We start from the raw sequence: 18,472 nt of genomic DNA, 5'->3' as shown, positions 1-18,472 counted from the left end.
ATAAAAGGTAACCTGATGGGCCGCATGGTTTGTTACACAGAAAGGTGTAGGTCGTCTGTTTAAACTGTTTGTAAAGGAGCAGGTATGTTCAAAAACAATGTTTGGCAGGTGATCCGTCTATCACCGTCTAATGCAGACTGACTTCCAAAGCTCAGATCAACAAAGCACATAAAGTTAAAACTCAAGGCCAGTTGGGAAAAGTGCAGTTCTTTGCTGTTCTTTTAATCAAGAAATATGCTTCAGATGAGATGTAACTGTTGCTTTAGCAGCATCTGTGCTAACCTCTTTAGGAGCAGCCATTGTTGGTTTTTAATGAACAGTTGTCGTCACAGCTGTCATCTCACTGACACCCTGCCAGTAACTAACTCTGATTGGTCCGAACACTGTGGATCGGCCACAGGAAAATAACTTGGAGCTTGGAAAGATGGATTGGTGTGCGATCATGATCGTGAGCCTCGCAAGGTTATGTGAAAGGGTCTTTAATATACAATTGATGGCTCCATGATATTGTGCCAGCTGGTCCCAATACAAAGGTTAGCATCCTCACCAGCTGATGGTCCATATAGATGATATGGGAATAAAGGAGCAGCATTGTTCTCCTGTTAGTTCTTGCAAGAGCCTCTTATTAAAGTTATGACGAGGAAAAGCTACTTTAACCATTTTGATTCATAGGTTATTTCAGACAAAAATACTTGGTCAAGTAAACAAGGTTAAATTTGTACCTTATTGTTTTTTTCACCACTGCGTTATTAGCCTAACATGCTAACATTAACGCAGATAAACACACCATTAAATCCATTTCTAAAGGTGCTAAAAAAACACCCTCCGAACGTGTCCTTACTCCAGCCGTACTCCAGCCAAACACCTCTTCAGAGTTGGTTTGGCCAACGATTTCTAATCTATTAATGGAGAATCACTCTTTGGGACAGCAGGGGTTTAGCAATCTGTCCCACATGAGTTCCTGCTGGATCATTTTCCCGTCTTCAAATGTATGAGGCACAATTTCTGCAGAGCCGACCACATGTAGCTGTGTTCCTCATCACACAGCTCCCATGGGGGCTTTCATGTCTACATCTGTCCCATTCACTCGCCTCTTTAGCTCTTTATTGAACCTTCATAGACGCAGACTGTCCTGCACACTGATGACCGTAGCTCTGCAGACAAAGGCTGAGTGATGACTTATTGATTTGTGTCCCTGTTGCAGTCAGCCACAGCCGAAGTAAACGACTCACAAAACAGTTGTTATGCGTTTCTGTAAATTTTAGAAGTAGGTTGCCTCAGTTGGAGCTGATCGCCACATTAGTTTAGTCTGTTTGGTTGTTCTATATCTGGTTTATTTACCACGCTGAAGTGACGTGACTTGTCTTTAAGTCACAGTCACCTCTGAATGGTGAAAAGGTCTGTTTACGCTTCATTTTGTTGCATCTTTTGGATGAATATCCATTTAATATAAGCTGTATACCTGCATAGTTATTCACACCTACACTCAAAACTCCATCCTGAGCTGTAGGAGTGGACCATGTATCACAGCTAACATCCAAAGAACAGGAGAAATGATGACATAACAAACCTCTGTATGTCTATTTAAAGGCCCTGGGATCAGCAGAGAAATCTTTACTTTGTGTTGAATGTTTTGCAGTGAAGAAAACAACAGCAGTTTCTCCAGAGTCCAGAGTAATATCGCTGAGTGGAATAAGGGAAGGAAATTATTAATTATAGATGGCTACAGATGGAATGTGTCCCCTGGCTGTAAAATGCCCCGTGGTAAAAATATCTCTGATAAAAAAAAATATATATATATATATTTGTATCTCAAAGCACCCGGTATGTTGAAACGGAGAGGACAGAAGGTTCCTTTTTCAGCATTAATGAAGGACTAATTTATTACTGTTGGCAGCAGAATTACCAACCAGTTACAGGGATTGTTATTCAGTCTCTGCTCCAGAAATTATTCACAACCTCAAAGGGTTAAAGACTGGCTGCTCGCTCATTCTACGGTTGAGGGGGAAAAGGGAGAAGTTGAAAAAGAGTTTAAAGAGGAAGGGAATTAAATATGCTAATTTATACAGTATGAATATTGGGGTAGATGCCCCCTCTTTTTGTTGAGAGGTTAAGTGGGTCAAACCCTGACTTTTTAATGTGATTTAGAGTTTCATCTCGTCCTTGAAGAACAGTGCTAGTTGGTTTGATATACTCAGTGATGCTTAAATAACTTCTGTATGTACATTTACTCAAGTACTGTGCTTGGTTACAATTTTAGGTTCTTGAACTTTGCTTTGCTATGTTATACCTCTACTCCTCTATTCAGAGGGAAATATTGTACTTTTTACTGTATTGTGTATGTAAACTGTGTATAAATAGTTATTGAGTGATTAATAACCCAGCATAACATGAAGCTGTAATCATATTTAATAATACACAGCATCAAGAATCAATCTTTACAGTGTGTTTAAAGATATTTAATCTATTACTGGTCTGTACACATGCAGTAATCACGCACAGACAGGCTCAACACAGTTTATAAATGTACTCAAAAGTTTCACTCATGACCTCTGAAACAGTAACTCAAGGTCCACTTACTAGGTTAACTCCAGGGCTTTCAGACGCATCCTGTGAACAAGAAGTCAGTTGGAAATCAAGAACAAATATGTATTGCATTAATAAATATAGTTAAAAATGTAGTTAATATATTGAATACAATTAATAGATACAATAAATGTTCTGTAATTTATATTCATGTCAATTATAGACATATTTATGATTATTTATCTATGAATTGTGTTACATTGTCAACCATTTATTAAAGAGAAGACTTATAGTTGACAAATTTTTAATTAACACTTGAAATTATGTATGTATGGCCTATAAATGATACACAGGGAAGATTGAACTAAAGTGTTACAGATATGATATGATATGATAACATATTTACTTTCTAATCATTGTCATTTTGAGATGATACTTGAGTTATTTTGGGGCTGAATCCTCACATGTATGTGCAGGTGTTCAGCAGCTGTGCACTCTGTGAAGCTGTTGAATGACCACTTCACTTTCTCCTTTAATAAAATCTGACTTCACATCAGCTGAGACATGATTACTTTAATTAAAACTACAGATCCCATTTGCTGCCAGAAGAAAGTTAAGCTGTTAAAAAAAAAAATGATATTCACGTTGTTGTCTTTGTGCTCTTCAGTAATGGCATTGCTTCCATTATTCCTCATCAAACGTTAAAAGGCTTTTTCGCCTATTTATGCCGCTGTTTATAAAGCCTGAAATAGTGCCGGCATTTGATTGTGTGGGCCCAGTCACTCAGAGTCGAGGTTGAGTGGCACTTACATATTCTTATGCACAGCTGTGGGTGTCGGAGCTGAACTGTAGGTGCTTTTAATGTGAATCAGCAGAGACAGAGAATGAATGTGTGAGTGGTTGAAGTGGGCGTATTTTCATTTGGTTACACTGAAAGCAGCAGAGACCACAGTGAACTACATTAATCTACATAGGTATGGGGTTTAGACCCAGGTGCTGTTGGATCCAGTTTGTGTTACCTGAGAGGGAAAAATGTCATGTAGTTTATGATCTAAGATGTTTGAATCTCGCTGTCAGACTGTCTGATCAAACAAGGTTGTTCAGGCAGGTTTTATTTGATGTATTTTCCTCGATGATCTACAACTCCCCCTGTTCTGCCTCAGTGAGCATTCACCATGCTGTGTGTGTGTGTGTGTGTGCTAAATTGCTCACTCTGTCATTCGGGTGGGTAGCTAAGTGCTGAATAGCTGTGATTATGTGTGTGAGAAAGTTGGATGGACAATCTGTGGTATGTTTATGCGTTAATGGTGCATGGATGGGTGTGTGCGTGTGTGAGACTGTTGGACTGTAGGAGTTGCCAGATGGTGGCAGGAAAGAAAATGAAAAAACATAACAGCCATCATCTTTGCTGTTCTTCAAAAGCACAGAGTGAATGATTTGGCTCGGCTGAGTCATTCTGTCAGCGCTGAACAACAGGTCGTCATCCGCCTTCCCTCTCTGACCTCCGTCTTTCTGTGATGAGAAAGTCTGATTTTTTTTCTCTCGTAGTTCATCCAGTAATCGAGGATGCATTCATGGTGTTTTAATGGGCAGACGAGCTTTTGGAACAAAAACTGGTGAATGTTCGCACTCCCCTTTTTTTTTTTAACACATGCCAAGCGCTGAAAGCCTCTACAATTATCCTCTGAGAGATGGCAGGATTTAAAAAAAAAAAATGTGACCAGACAAATGGGCTGTTTTAAAAATCTGAGTATTTGCGTGTTGTTGTTGTGTTTGGATGATATATCAGTCAATACCTCTTCCCAAACTAATACCAGTGATCTCTGTTTCTTAAATGTAAAATCTGCGTCATTTCTATGTAAGATAATAAGAGGAAAGAGTCACAGTCAGTGTAACTGAAACTGCATAAACACTGCATTTTATTATGCATCTTTGTTGGAGGATTTTATTGCCTTTACTTTGCCTTTAAGATCCCAGACTGCTGTACTTCATAACTGGTGCAGTATTGATTTAGATTATTTGTTGATAATACCAACAAGTGTTTGAAGAAGCATATTTCTATAACAAAGGCCCATAAGTGATTCAGATGAAGTAGAATTATTCACTGTTTTTACTGTATGTATCGCCTTGTGTGAGGTGTTTTGAGTCTATTTGGTCCTTCACGCTCTAGATTAGCTGTAATGAAATGAGAGTAAAGATCTGATCCCTGATGTACTTAAGCTCCAGGTCATGGATCTGTTCTGTTGCTCATCTCATTATTCACCCTCATAATCCTGAGTGGTCTCCTGCCTCGGCTGGAGTTCCCTGAATGTCTTCACATCGTCTCCGTCATGAACGAGGATCCTGCTCTCAGCTCCCCCTCAGCTTGCTGTCTTTGGAGGGATCCGCTCACTAGACGATGCTCGTCTGTTACCTAGCAGCCCCGACTCACCTGTTCAGGCTTGAGGTCTCTGAGGAAACGTCCTCTGCAGGAGCAGTTCGATCACACGGGTGGTGCAAGTCTCTTGTTGGGTGTAATTAGGAGCGCTGCTTTTAAAGCTTTACCGCTCTTTGATAAATAAGAGCTCATGTGGATCTTTAGCGGGAATATCTGCAGCAATGGCTTGAACTTCAGGATGTTGTTCATGCAGCGAGCTACATGTTTATTAGGTTTATTGTCACATTTTGTCCATTTTGTTTATTCTCTCTTTGTGTGAAGATCCTCTGGGATCAATTTATAATGAACTGGAAAAGCTGTTAAAAGCTACAAATCCATTTTGCAGATAAATTAACACCTGCTTTTTTGAATTTATGTTTAGCTAATGTGCAGGCAGAGGTGTTAATATCTTCATTCATGATCCATGTTGTGATTTGCTTTAATGATTGCAATTGCTTTTAATTCAGTTTTACAGTATAGTTGTTGCAAAGAGGTGTTTAGCTAATGTGTGCTGATCTACAGTCAGTGTCTTTTCTTCCACAGATTATATAATGCCAGTATAAGTTCAATCAGGTATATACTGGATGTTATTAACCAGAAAACTGAAGCGAAGAAGCAAAGTGCTGAAGCGTCTCCTCCTGTCCAAATAAAAACAGGATCTCCGAGGTGTGCGGTTTGCTGCCTTAATGATTCATGCTGTCAGCAAACACAGGGTGTGGGCACCAGGATGGACCTATAGAAGCATAAATAGAGCAGAGGAGACGTGTCTGAATTATTGATCAGGATATTCTGTAGAATTGTGATTGTGAGCCCATCCCTGCCCCGCTGTGCCGTTCACCTGGCAACGTAAAGGAGCCCCTGAGGTGGAGATGTCTCACAGGGATGAAGTGAACACCGGAAAGCTGATCTATATAACACTATATAATACAACATAAATACTCTGTTAAATGTGTATTTTCCACAGTAAATCAGACTCTGGTTGTGGTTGAAGTCCCATCATCCCGGCATCTCTGTTTATTACAGCTCTGTTTGCTGATGACCACTGTGGCTTCTTAAAGAAACTCAAGTAGTTTATTGCCTACAGCAAGTTGCTGAATTAATAACGAGGCAGACAGCACTGTTACAGAAAGGCTTTACTTTCCAGCCGGCTGGCCAGCAGTGCCTGTTTGTCATCAGGAAGCATCAGTAAGAACATGACAGCAAATGGTTATGGGCTGACAGGCAGGAGCGACTATTACTCTCCATTTTGTTGCCTCAGAGACAGAGTGGCATCAGGACACGGCACCCTGACATGTTACATGGTTTAATACCACTTTAGAATAGGGCTTACTTATAAAGTTGTCACTGCTGGCTGTAGGTTAAAAGCCAATTTCTTGGTGTCGTACCGATCATGAAAATCATTATATAGCATAAATAAAAAGGCCTTTTGCAGTGCGGTTGTTGTGACCACATGAGTCAAATAAATCTCCATTAATTTATTATTAAAACCTTCAATAATGAAAGGCTGAGGGATTTTCCAGCTTAACAATAAGCCGTCAGTCCTGCAGTTACAAATGTTTACAAATCTTTAACAAAAGGTTTATTCTTGATGCTCTGCAGCTCTCCTCCAGGAGGGGAACAGTCCACAGGAGGAGCTGTTCCTCATGAATCTGAGATCAAAGCAGGCAAAGCAAGTTATATGGCATATTATATATTATATATTCTGTTATATTGGCAGATGGAATAAACTAGCTAAATGTGGGGCCCACAACCTGACAACCCAAAAGTTTGTTTATTTAGGTATTCAAAAAGTTATTACTAAACTGCAAAGGTTATTATAAGTAATTATGTCCAACATTAAGCAACAATTTAAAATCCTTTAAGTATTATTAAGTTTCTTTGTCTCTGTGGTTCACAATAAACTCAACTGTAAATCGACAAATATTCATCAGCAACAACTTTAGCGTCTCATCCATCGTCTCTCAAGTTGACTTTGACTGAATAGACGTACACCAACAAGAGTAGTAAAACAAAGAAACTTGCTTTCAGCAGACTGTGAATAGAGTGATGAATGGTCAAAGAGTCAATAAAAGGCCTGTGTATAAGGGGCGTTGGATGAAGATGTGTGTGTGTGTGCCAGTGTTACAGTAGGGCTGTAGTACACAGCGGAAGTCTTCCACACTGCTGACTGAGTGGCTTTGACACAAATTCCAGCTCACGCATGGGAGCGCGCAGTCTCGCCTGAGCAACTGCAGCAGCCTCCCATCCGGAGGATCCAGACAAACGGCACATGTGAGCTGGACCGCAGGGCCGCCGAGGACCAAGGCCCAATAGAGACACAGTTTCATTGTCTGCGCACGTCAGGCACGCTGCTGTGCTGCTCTTCCCCCTCAAATTGATCACTGTTTGCTTTGTTGGCCTGGTGTGACCTGTCTTATTCTGCCCCGCACAGCTCGGTGTGATCTAAAGCAACGACTAATGATTATTTTTTAGCATCGATTTAGTCTGTTAATTGTTTTGGTCTACCGATTCATTGTTTTGTGTATTAAGTGTCAGAAAATGGTTTTAATATGTTATGTTTTTGCCACTCTATTGTCCTAAACCCAAAGATATTCAGTTATCATAGAAGAAAACTAAACATTCACATTAGAGAATGTCAAACAACCAATAAAAAATCACTGAAATGATTAATCACTCATCAAATATCATATATGTGGATTATTTTCTGCTGATTAACTGTTCCAGCTCTAGTGTGATCAGTGCTGCAGGTCTGCTTTGTGTTGGTTTGCCTCAGAATCATTGAATCAACTCATTATGAAACTCTATGACTTGTTTGTGACTCTGTATACTGTAAGAAAATGGCTCTGAATTCATCGTTGATTCATTGCAAGCTATATATATATAGCTATAGTTTTATTTCATTTTATCTCATGAATTAACACTTGATCTTGTTTTGGAAAATATATTGGAAATATATATTGAGATGTTTTATCATTTGTAATGTTAATTCAGTATGCAGACACCGACATCTGATTCTTTAACCGTTTTTCTTAACAAAGCCAGACCACCTTATAACTAGAGCTGGAACAAGTAGTTTATAAATGAATTAGTTGCTCGTCAGGAAGTTAATCTGCAACTATTCATTCATTTAATTCTTTAAGTCATTTTTTAAGCAAAAGTGTCAGCTTCTCTCACAATTGTGAGGATTTGCTGCGTTTCTTTATTCTATGTCATAGTAAACTGAGTCACATTAAGATGTTAAGAAAGTCTTTATAATGTAAAGCATCAACATAGATTTATTTTGGAAGAGACTGTCTGTATATGAGATTTTGATTGCAGTGTCTGACAGAAAGTTAGGACTTAAATGCTAATTTATATATTTCTGGTTAACTTAAAAATGAACTCATCAATTGTCTACGAGGTGTGAGAAAGCTGGAAGTAATCATTATGAGGCACCACAGTCTTCAGAAACTGCATTCATTTCATTTGACAGCTTCAAGGTCTGAATGCGCAGACGCTTCCAACTCACTGCTTTGAGGCATCACGTTGTCCCACTGAATATGAATGCAGCACAAACTGCAACCGTACTCCCAGAGGGAGGAGGGGGAGTCATGTTGGGTGTGACACAGACGAGAGGGAAAGATTGAAACTGCAGACACGGTCGAAGAGCAGACAGGGTTCATAATTCTTACAGTTGCATCAGTTTTCCTCTCATACAGCTTGTCGACAATGTCATAATTTATTATTCATCAGCTCCTGTATATTTGAAGCAGCACAGCTCTATGTTTCTCGTGGATGATGTCACAAGTCTATAGCAGCACACACAGGGCAGCTAGAGGGACGGAGAGAAAGCTTACAGCAGCTTTGGGGTCCCTGAGGTGGAAGCCACAGGGATGACTGAGTTTACGCTTCTTGTCACAAACAATATTAATCCTCATTTCTCTCCACCTTTCTCCCTCTCCATCCATCTCCCTCTGTCCAGGCGAGCGCTGCGAGCTGTCATCCCGCTCCGGCCGCTGTGCTCCGGGAGTTTGCAAGAACGGCGGCTCCTGTGTCAACCTGCTGGTCGGCGGGTTTAAATGCGAGTGTCCCCCGGGCGGCTACGAGAAGCCCTACTGTGAGATGACCACACGCAACTTCCCCCCACACTCATTCCTGACCTTCAAGGGCCTCCGCCAGCGCTTTCACTTCACCCTCTCTCTCACGTAAGCACCTCCGCCTCCCTGCAACAAGCTGCAGCTCACCTGGATCACCTGCGCCTTCCAGCAATCTGTGATTCACTCTTCATCCACCTACGCATCCTATTTCAGCATGCACACTCTCCAGCTCTCCCCTCCACTGAAGAGTGCCCCCACCCCCACCTCACATTTATGTAACCATAATGGTGTTTAATGGGAATAATGGGCTCACTGAACAACTGCCATCATCTGTAGAGCCACTTTGCCATTAGATTATAGTGCTATAGATACATAACCACTCCTACAACATGCTGGTGTGCACACTGTGTACTGAGGGTGCAGGCTGGGAGGTAAAAGTTGGACAGACGGTGAGCTAAAGGAGCTGTGCTTTTGGAGAGGAGACTTGCATAACATGAGGATGCTAATCCCACAGCCAAGAGTGAGTCTGATCTTATTACAGTCGGTGTCACTGGTCACTTTGAGCTGTGAGTCAGCACCTGGCCTATTACAGCACAGTCTCCCTCATCAAGGTGAAGCCTGAGAGAGGCCGTCTTTAGTGTGCAGTCACTGTGTACATTACAGTATGTACATAATGTTGTTATTGTAGTTTGGGGGTTCTTTTAATAATTAGCATCCCTTTTTAATGTCAGCATCAGGTTAGATTTAATGTAGTTTTGGTCATTTTCCTGTCCATATGTTTTTTTATTTTCAGCTCCTGTTTTATTAGTAGTCCTTGTAACTATGTGGGCAATACAGTCCCTGCATCCTTAGAAATGGTGGTGAATTCATTTTATTCAATAGCCCCAAATCACAAATATGTTGTACCTTCATATTTATCATACAAACACAAGAGTGTCATCAATCTCCTCAGCAAACTTCAGCAAGAAAGTGAATAAACCTATTTCCTAATATGCTGTCTTTAACTACCATACAGTGTGGCTGGACAGGGATCACTTGAGTTTATATTACACCCAAGGAAAACATCAACAGACAGAAAATAAACCTCACTTCAGATTATTTTCAGGCAGAACTTTTCTCTGAAGAATTTATGGCATGAAACGTGTAAACAGCGATGTCATTGCTAAAGCTAGCACTTTCTTTGAGAGGTGGAGGTGCTGTCTCATGCCATAATTAGCATTTAGTAAAAAAAAAAAAAAAGCAAAGATTTGAGCCTAAGGTTCCTTCTTTTTGCTTCACAGCACAAAAGAAAAAGCTAACTTGCAAACGCCTCATGTAATTTTTATTACGTTAGTTTTGGAAAGTAGACGAGACCATTGTAGTTTAGTTTCTGCCTTTATTTCACCTCTTTACATAATCACAGCTCTGGATATCATTGTGAATATCCCATAGACGAGCAACCATCCAACATGTCAGAATCATTCATTATGATTCAGGTGTAGCACGTTTAGAAACTCGCTTTTAATCTGTGTGGTTGATCATTTGGAGGTGGTTTGTGGAGGGGGAGGTGCTTTAGAAATGAGCAGATGAGCTGTGAACACTGAACACATGCAAAGACAGCAGGACCTCCAATCTGCATGAATTCTCTTCGTGATGAAACGTAATCAACGATAAAAGCGGTCCGTTCTGTTTGACATCTGTCACAACAAGTGACAACAAGTATCACCTCTCGGATGGTATCACAGGGAATGCGTCCTGCCATTTTTGCTTTACTCATTGTGATACTTGTCACCTTAGACTTGCTTGGCAGGGGTTGACACTCACAATGGCTGCCGGTGTAAATAATACCCCCCTTGTGAGATTTATGCACTCGGTTCTCCTTAAAGCGAGGTTCAGATGACAGTCTTTTTTGATGGAGAACTGCTCAAACCAGTTTTGAAAGTGGTCTGCATTTCACTGGCAGGTCACAGAAGCTGTGATGTAGCTGCTGCGCAAAAGGTGCCGATACTGAGAGCTTGAGGCAGGTGAGGTCAACAAGTGTCTCTGTTACCTGAACCCGCACCGATCAGGTTCCTCCAGAAAGAGCTTCTGTTATGATGAACGGCTCAGGATGTGGATCTTGTTCACTCAGAGTGACAGCTAATTTTAGGTCTCATTCTATCACATCTCTGGCTGCTCAGCTCTGCAATTAAGGAGATTTCACAAACAGGTACAGAGTGTCATGGGATCAGCACGGAGAAGATTTAACCTCTCTCTCACTGTGATGTCTGTAATATTCACTCTGACTGACGTTATGGTCGTGGTTCATATGTTGAACAAGACAAAGAGGCTACCGCCAAGCCAGCTGCTCTGTGAGGCTCAAAGTTATTACAATTGAGCCTGTGGGTAACATTAACATCTGTATCAAATTTCATGGTAAACCATCCAAAGTTTTACTGACAAATTTGAAATAAAACCACAAATGTCAATCTTGATAGTCAAGATACATTTGAATATCGCATGAATTTTAAACGGAAATGCGAATGAATCCGTGTTTCCATCCATTACTGCAATGAGGAGTGGGACAGATCAAGAAAAACAGCCAGTGGTGGCCAGTCAAGTGCCAGCGAACAAGTCAAACCTCAAATGATAGAAAACAATATGGAAAATGTGACGGAAATATGGCATCTATGTCTGTTTTATGTATTAATATGAAGAACTATAGAGCGTCCACAAAGATCTGATGTTTCTGTCTCTTCAGTGGAGCGAACATTTCAGTGGATCTCATGCTTCATGTATGTCCTGATTTATTTTCTAAGTCTGTATCCATGGCACCTTGTCACATTTTACTATTATCTAGTTCTTTTTTTGCACATATTGAAAATGCACATAGATACAGATGGATGGAAACACACTTGTTGTGGCATTAGAGGAAAAGTCAAGGGAGAACCAGTCTAATTAAAACTCATTATCTGAATGTACTAAATGTCAAGAACCAGTGACCTTTCACTGAAAGACAAAAATGTAACCTGGTTGGTGCTAGTGGAAAAACCTAGAGGATCCCGGAGGAAAATCTGTAGAATAGATCCTCTGGGGACCATGAGTGTTTGCACCAAATTTCATCAGAATCCACTTTATAGTTGTTGAGATAATTCAGTGTAAGTGTTGAAATAACTGTGTATGTATACGTACAGTACATGTTTGTATAGAAGTATTAAATATATTACTATACTGCAACTGTTTATTAATATTAGTATAGTAATATAAGTAGAGCAATAAGGCATCTCCATGTTTTCCAGCAGTTCATGTAAAATCTATCACAGATTTCTGTGTCTTTATTTCACACATGTAGGTTGTAAAATCAATAAGGGCTAATTTTTTCCTCCCCACTGCACACATCCTATTGCAGCATGTTAGCATAGCGTGACAAGGTTCCCCACATAAGGGCAGACTGGTTGTTATTTTTACTGATGGGTGCCTAATGTGTCACGCAGTGATGCCAGTTGAGACGGCATTTAGCTCCGGCTGATTACTCTCATAGTTCAGAGGGCTCGGGGGGGGGGGGCAACGTGGACAAGCCTTTTAAATCGATGCGTCAAAGACTAGAAGCCTACTGAGGAGTAATGGACTCTAGATCATAATTCTACTTGGCGTTCTGTTTTTTTTACTGGATATGTAGAAGCCATCTGACTGCTGTGTCTGTGCTGCTATTATCAGCTGGAGCATCGGCATCCTCTATCCTCTGAGGTCATGATTATCGTTTTCCTCAGTAAGCAGGTCAGCGGTGCCGTGCCCCCTGGCTCCTCTCCAGCTCAAGAATACTGCACAAACAGCATCATTTACAGCATACCCTCAAACCATGAAGCCTGGCAGAGGGGGGTGGGCGGGCGGCTGCTCATGTTGTCTGAGAGCATGTATAGATATTTGGATGTATGAATGACATCCCTCCTCGAACAGCTTAGATGAAGACTGCAGCTCGATTTGGGCTTAGGAAAGGAAGAAGGTCACGCTAACTGTAGTTTTCAGTGTTTAGTCATTAGTCAATTTGTGGAAAATGAAGCTGCATGTTAAAAAATGACCAAAAAATTCAGAAGCCACTAGGCCACACTTGCCTCTCATCTTGGTAGATGTGCACAGGAGACTCATTGTTGGCTCCCCTGTGGGATGGATAATGAATACATCCAGTCGTTAGTGCTAGTTTTTCTGTTGTAACATACTTTCACAGATCACTGTGACCCATTTCCACGGGATCAGATTTACGACCACAGACCACAGCTGACAGGTAAAGCGTGATATTTTTAAACAATGTGCTTCGCTGCATACTTTGATCTCAGATCGAGAGTGAGGCACCATCGACTGTCTGGTCCCAGAGTTTGAACCATTTGTGTGTAGATATATTGACATTTGCATTAACAAGGGAGGATCATGCAGCGCGGCGGCCCTCGGCGATCTGGTTTGACCATCAAGGTGCAAACAGAAATCTGAAACTGTGGCTGTGGTTACAGCTCTGGCAGCTGCTTGTGTTCTCCTCATTGAGAAAATATATTTTGAAGCCATCGTTACTCGGAAATGTCTTCCTGTGTTCCTTACTTGGAGTAATGCGTTCCCTCAGCCCGCTGCTTTGACATTGCCCTAGTTTCCTGTGTGTGTGTCGTTTAATGTAGCTCTGTGATATCTATTCATGGCACGCAGATTCTGTATTCCCTCACTTTTTTTCCCTCTGACTTGGCCTTGTGTTCATGATTAACCTCATTATCTGTTCAGTGATCTTTGAAAAACCTCAGCATTGTTAAATCTTGAGCTCATCCCCTCGATAGAAAGTTACACGTCACACAGAATTACTGTGTAGGACTGGAGCACTCCAGTGTGAAAGGAAAGCAAGGTGGATATAAGGGGATAGTATGGTTATTTTTAAATAGGTCAGTCCAGACGACTGCTCTCTTTCTTTTCTCTGTTAAGGTGGAGCGCAGCATGCACTCTTTTAAAGTACACGTCAGTGCTCATGTCATTTTGTAGGCTGGTGTTACATCATTTTTATTAATTTAATTTTAACAAATCCCATGAAAAGACCAAAATCACCAATGTGATCCACCTCTGACTTCTCTGTCCTGCTTGTTGCACTCAGCTTCAATCTCATTCACATCCCATGAGCTGAAAAAATCAGTTTCATTGTATACAACAGGCTCAGTAAGTTCCTGAAACAGCTGGACACTTAATAGCAAATGTTACTCAAGAAGAGGTTAATATTGGGTCTATACTCTGCCGCGGATTAACACAAATTTTGTAAAAATAAACCCAAATGAATAAGGTAAACACAAATACATGAGCAAAATAATCATGATCAATGCAATTAAATCAAGATAAATGTAAAATAAAATATAAATGATAAAAATGTGGGGTTTTTTTTCAGATTTGCTACCAAAGAGCCGAACGGTTTGTTACTCTACAACGGCCGCTTCAATGAGAAACATGACTTCATCGCCATGGAAATCATCAATGAGCAGATACAGCTCACCTTCTCTGCAGGTAGGGCGGTTACTGAGTTATTCATTATGATTTACGGCAAACATTTCATTCTATTTTTTCCCCACGTGTGCTGCAGTCATTCACCTCTTTGACTGTTTCCCAGGTGAGACCAAAACTACAGTTTCACCGTACATCCCTGGAGGAGTCAGTGACGGCCAGTGGCACGTCGTGGAGGTCCACTACTACAACAAGGTAGGATCCAGATTAAATTAAGAGGAGAACTGCTCTTCAAATACTATTTATTTACAGAGCGTTGTACACGCAGGTTTAAGCCCTTGTACAGTTTTAATTTGTTGTATTATTTCTCTAGTAAGTAGAAGAATAAGTGTAAATGTTTTGGCGAATGCCTCAGTGTTGATTTGGCACACTGGGAAGGACACTGTCCAAAACATTAGTTTGGCTTTTATACTCCTGCATTTTCTATCTTTACATACTACTTAATATTTATATATATAACAAGTGAGAAGTAATTTTGCTTCCATTTGGACATTACCACTTTTGCTGGTTTAAAGGAATAGTTTGACATATTGGGAAATGCACCCATTCCAGTTTTTGTTGATACCACTCTCAGAAGTAAATATGAGGCTACAGCCAGCAGCCGGTGAGCTTAACTGCTAACTCAACAGCTAGCTTGGTTCTGTCTGAAGATAACAAAATCCACAGACCAGCACCTCATGTTATATGTCTTTTATTTAAACTGGCAAAAACTGAAGTGTAAAATCCTTTCCTAATTCCTTATTTTGTGCATTTTGTTGCCTTTGGATAGAGGCATGCTAGCTGTTTCCTCTTGTTTCTAGTCTTTATGCTAAGCTAAGCTAATCGTCTGTTTGTAGCTTCATATGTACTGTACAGACTTGAGAGTTGTAGCCATCTTCTCATGTAACTGTCTGCAAGTGAATAAGTGCATTTCCCACAGAATCAAACTCATTCTTTAAACAAGTGTGAACATGACTTCTATGGTTTCCTGTTTTCATTTCCTTCTTTTAATTACTATACAATAGCTGGCATACCTTAGTCTGTATATCAGTCTGCTTCTCATCAGGTGTGGCAGCACAATACCAGACATGGTGACTGAAGATACAGGCTTGATTTGCTGCAGCCTGTTGTAGTTTTATTGCACTGTCGTCTGCAGTGATAACTGGCAGCTGACGTGGTGTCTCGAATAAAAAGCTTTGTCTTTAGGACATCCATGGAGGAGTAACTTTAGTGGGTGTAAACTAGAGCACAGACAGGAACCCTGAGCTGTATTAGTTTGTTGTATTGGCTCTTTAGTGCTTCTGCTCTGTCAGACTAAAGAATCGCTGCTGACAGGCTGATGATCTGGAAGAGAGCCAACGTGCCAACTAGACACTGACGGAGGGAGAGACTCAGACAAGAGAGGGGAGGAGGGGGGTGAATGAATGAAATGAGTAGGAAAGCAATGTTTATCCAGACATGCTCAGACGGGACTAAATATGTTTTGAGTAATACATTTCTCTATAAGAACATCACAACAACTCAATCAGCGGAGGAATGTATGGAACTGTTGTTTCTGATCTCTCAGTACTTTCCCACCCAGGACCAACACACAGGATGTCACATTTTAGTCTATTGAGGAAGTCACTTTGCATCATAAAGATGTTGCCAGGCAACACCCCCGCTGTTCACATTTTCTATTCAGTGTCTATGATAACATGGCTGTGTCAGATTTTAGCCAGAAGAAGTGATGGAGGAGGAAAATCTTGTCAACTTTAGGATAAAAACTAGTTGATTCTTTGCCAAGAATACATTATAGTGAATTTTATCACTTTGATACAGTTTCATAAGTGTCTTTCTGACATCCGCATGTTTGAAGATGATGTGATTCTGTTAATGTGAGATTTGCATGCACAGAACGAGCAGATTTGAAGAAGTGCGACCTGTAGATGTTTGTGTCTGACTTTCCGGCCGACAAAAACAGCTTCGTATTTCTACATGGAGCGTTTCAGAGGGTCTAATCACACGCATGGGTCTGAAACACCAGTTTCTATGTAACCGATTCTGCTGATTTGGAGGCATATACATTGTTGTGTGAACTGACGTTCTTTACCTGATAATCCATTAAGTTTTAAAGCTCATAAAAAATGGATAATTTGCTCCTTCATTATTTGTTCCCTTATCGTAAAGTGAAACCAGCGTATGAGCTACATGACATTCCTTATCCACATGGCGTAGTTTTAGTCCCACAAGTATCTGGGCTCCGGCCCCCAGCTTCAACTGAACTAATCCTCCCCGTCCTCCTCCTCATGTTCCACATCCTGTGAGTCGCTGAGGTAGAAACATGGCTCCTCCCACTGGAGGTATCCCATGGTGGCCCACTCTGACCTGTCCCTGTCCGCAGGGGGTGGGGCAGGGTGAGGCGGGGAGGGGGCATTTTAGATTGAAATGTGGCTTTCAGGATGGTGGGGGACTGTGGAGAATGGCAATGACCGCTGCCTTTGTGTTTGGCTCTGCTTCCTTTGGGACCATGGGCAGTGAATGATGCGGCCCCGGGGAAGGTGCCCCTCTCTCTCTGTTCTCCAGCGAAGACAGAAAAGCGGAGCAGGAGAGGAGCGAAAGGAGGGTAAAGAAAAGCCGAGAGAAGTATTGACTCGGGCTTTGAACGGGGACGCTGCGCTTCAGGGCCGACCCCTCTTGTTGCTATGGTTTTTCCAGTCAATCTTAGATCCCATATTTATGTTGCTTGCTGCCATGCTCCTCCTGTGCAACCCCTGTCAGCCTCTGTGACAGGGAACTCATATTCCCATAATCCCCTGTCGCGGCGAGTGAGAGCAGTGTTTAATGTGGTCTTGAGCAAATATGTGCGTTCCAATCAACGCTGACAGGACAGGGTTTTGTGCAGCAGAGAGACGTCCTGACAGACGGTCATTATTCCAGAGTCAACAGCCGTGACTGATGACAGCAGAGGTCAGTGAATAGAGCATCCAATCTGGAGCGCTGCCTGTTTCAGAGCTTTCACAGCAAAGGGAAAACCGTGGAAAACAGCATGTCGGATGATTTCACCTTTGGCAATTCACACCGCATGTTTGTTTGTTTCATCATCAACAAATTTGTAATAAATTGGCCTCAAGGAACATCAGCTGAAAAGCAAAAGCCACCTCCAGTGTCCGTTTCCATCTACTTAACATTTCAGTGTTGAACAGGGAGTTTCACAGTCAAATAATAAGTGCTGGGACTTCCTGTGGGAACAGTGCTTTATAACACGGCCTGTTGTACTTAAAAGAAAACTCATTCAGTTCAATCACCTGAACAGCAGACTGAGTGGCTAGCATAGTTAGCATGCCCAGCAGAATAATTACAATAGTGAAACCATCAGTACCTTGACAGTTCTCTTCCTGTATTTATTCGTTCACTCTGGGAGGCGAACTGGCAAGGTGAAATGGAAAACCAGAAATGTTTGCAAGAAGAACTAACTTTACTATTTTATTTTATGCTTTATTTGGTTAAGATTTGTTTTAAGTATTTATATATATATATATACACACTGTTGCCCATAAAGTTGGAATAATTGTTCAATACCCCCAATTTTGTTAAAGCCAGAATACACAGTTTGCAAAGGTTAATTGTGGTTTGAGTTTCACTGTGATATGTTTGGAAGAGTTTGATCAATAAAGTTGAGAAGATATACACTTTATTTATCAAGAATAAATCACATTGTCAGAATAATTTCATGAGAAGAGGTAAAACACATTTTATTCCAACTTTATGGGCTATATATATATATATATATATATATATATATATATATATATATATAGTGACTCTTGCAAGATTTGTCTCTCACCGCCCTCGCCAGGTCAAACATCAGCATCAGTTTGCGTTGTCACTGTTAACAATGTTAGCATGAAGCATTTAGTTCAAAGGACTGTTGTGCCTACATACAGTAGATCCTCACAGAGCTAATAGCATGGCTGTAGACTCTCAGTAATGTTTACTAATGTGCCGTGTTTTA

General features: G+C 41.0%; 1 protein-coding gene across 1 annotated transcript in view; it reads left to right on the top strand.

Moving 5' to 3' along the window:
* celsr2 (cadherin, EGF LAG seven-pass G-type receptor 2) overlaps positions 1-18,472 on the top strand; it is a 62,178-nt gene that overhangs the window by 23,097 nt on the left and 20,609 nt on the right. The window contains exons 3-5 of the mRNA XM_070846381.1: positions 8,904-9,126; positions 14,387-14,502; positions 14,606-14,694. Of these exons, the coding sequence (XP_070702482.1) occupies positions 8,904-9,126; positions 14,387-14,502; positions 14,606-14,694 (428 nt within the window). The remainder of the gene's footprint in view (positions 1-8,903; positions 9,127-14,386; positions 14,503-14,605; positions 14,695-18,472) is intronic.

The sequence above is a fragment of the Pempheris klunzingeri genome, chromosome 2 (assembly GCF_042242105.1).
Source record: "Pempheris klunzingeri isolate RE-2024b chromosome 2, fPemKlu1.hap1, whole genome shotgun sequence".
NCBI lineage: Eukaryota > Metazoa > Chordata > Actinopteri > Acropomatiformes > Pempheridae > Pempheris > Pempheris klunzingeri.
This window is presented reverse-complemented; position numbering and strand designations above follow the sequence as displayed.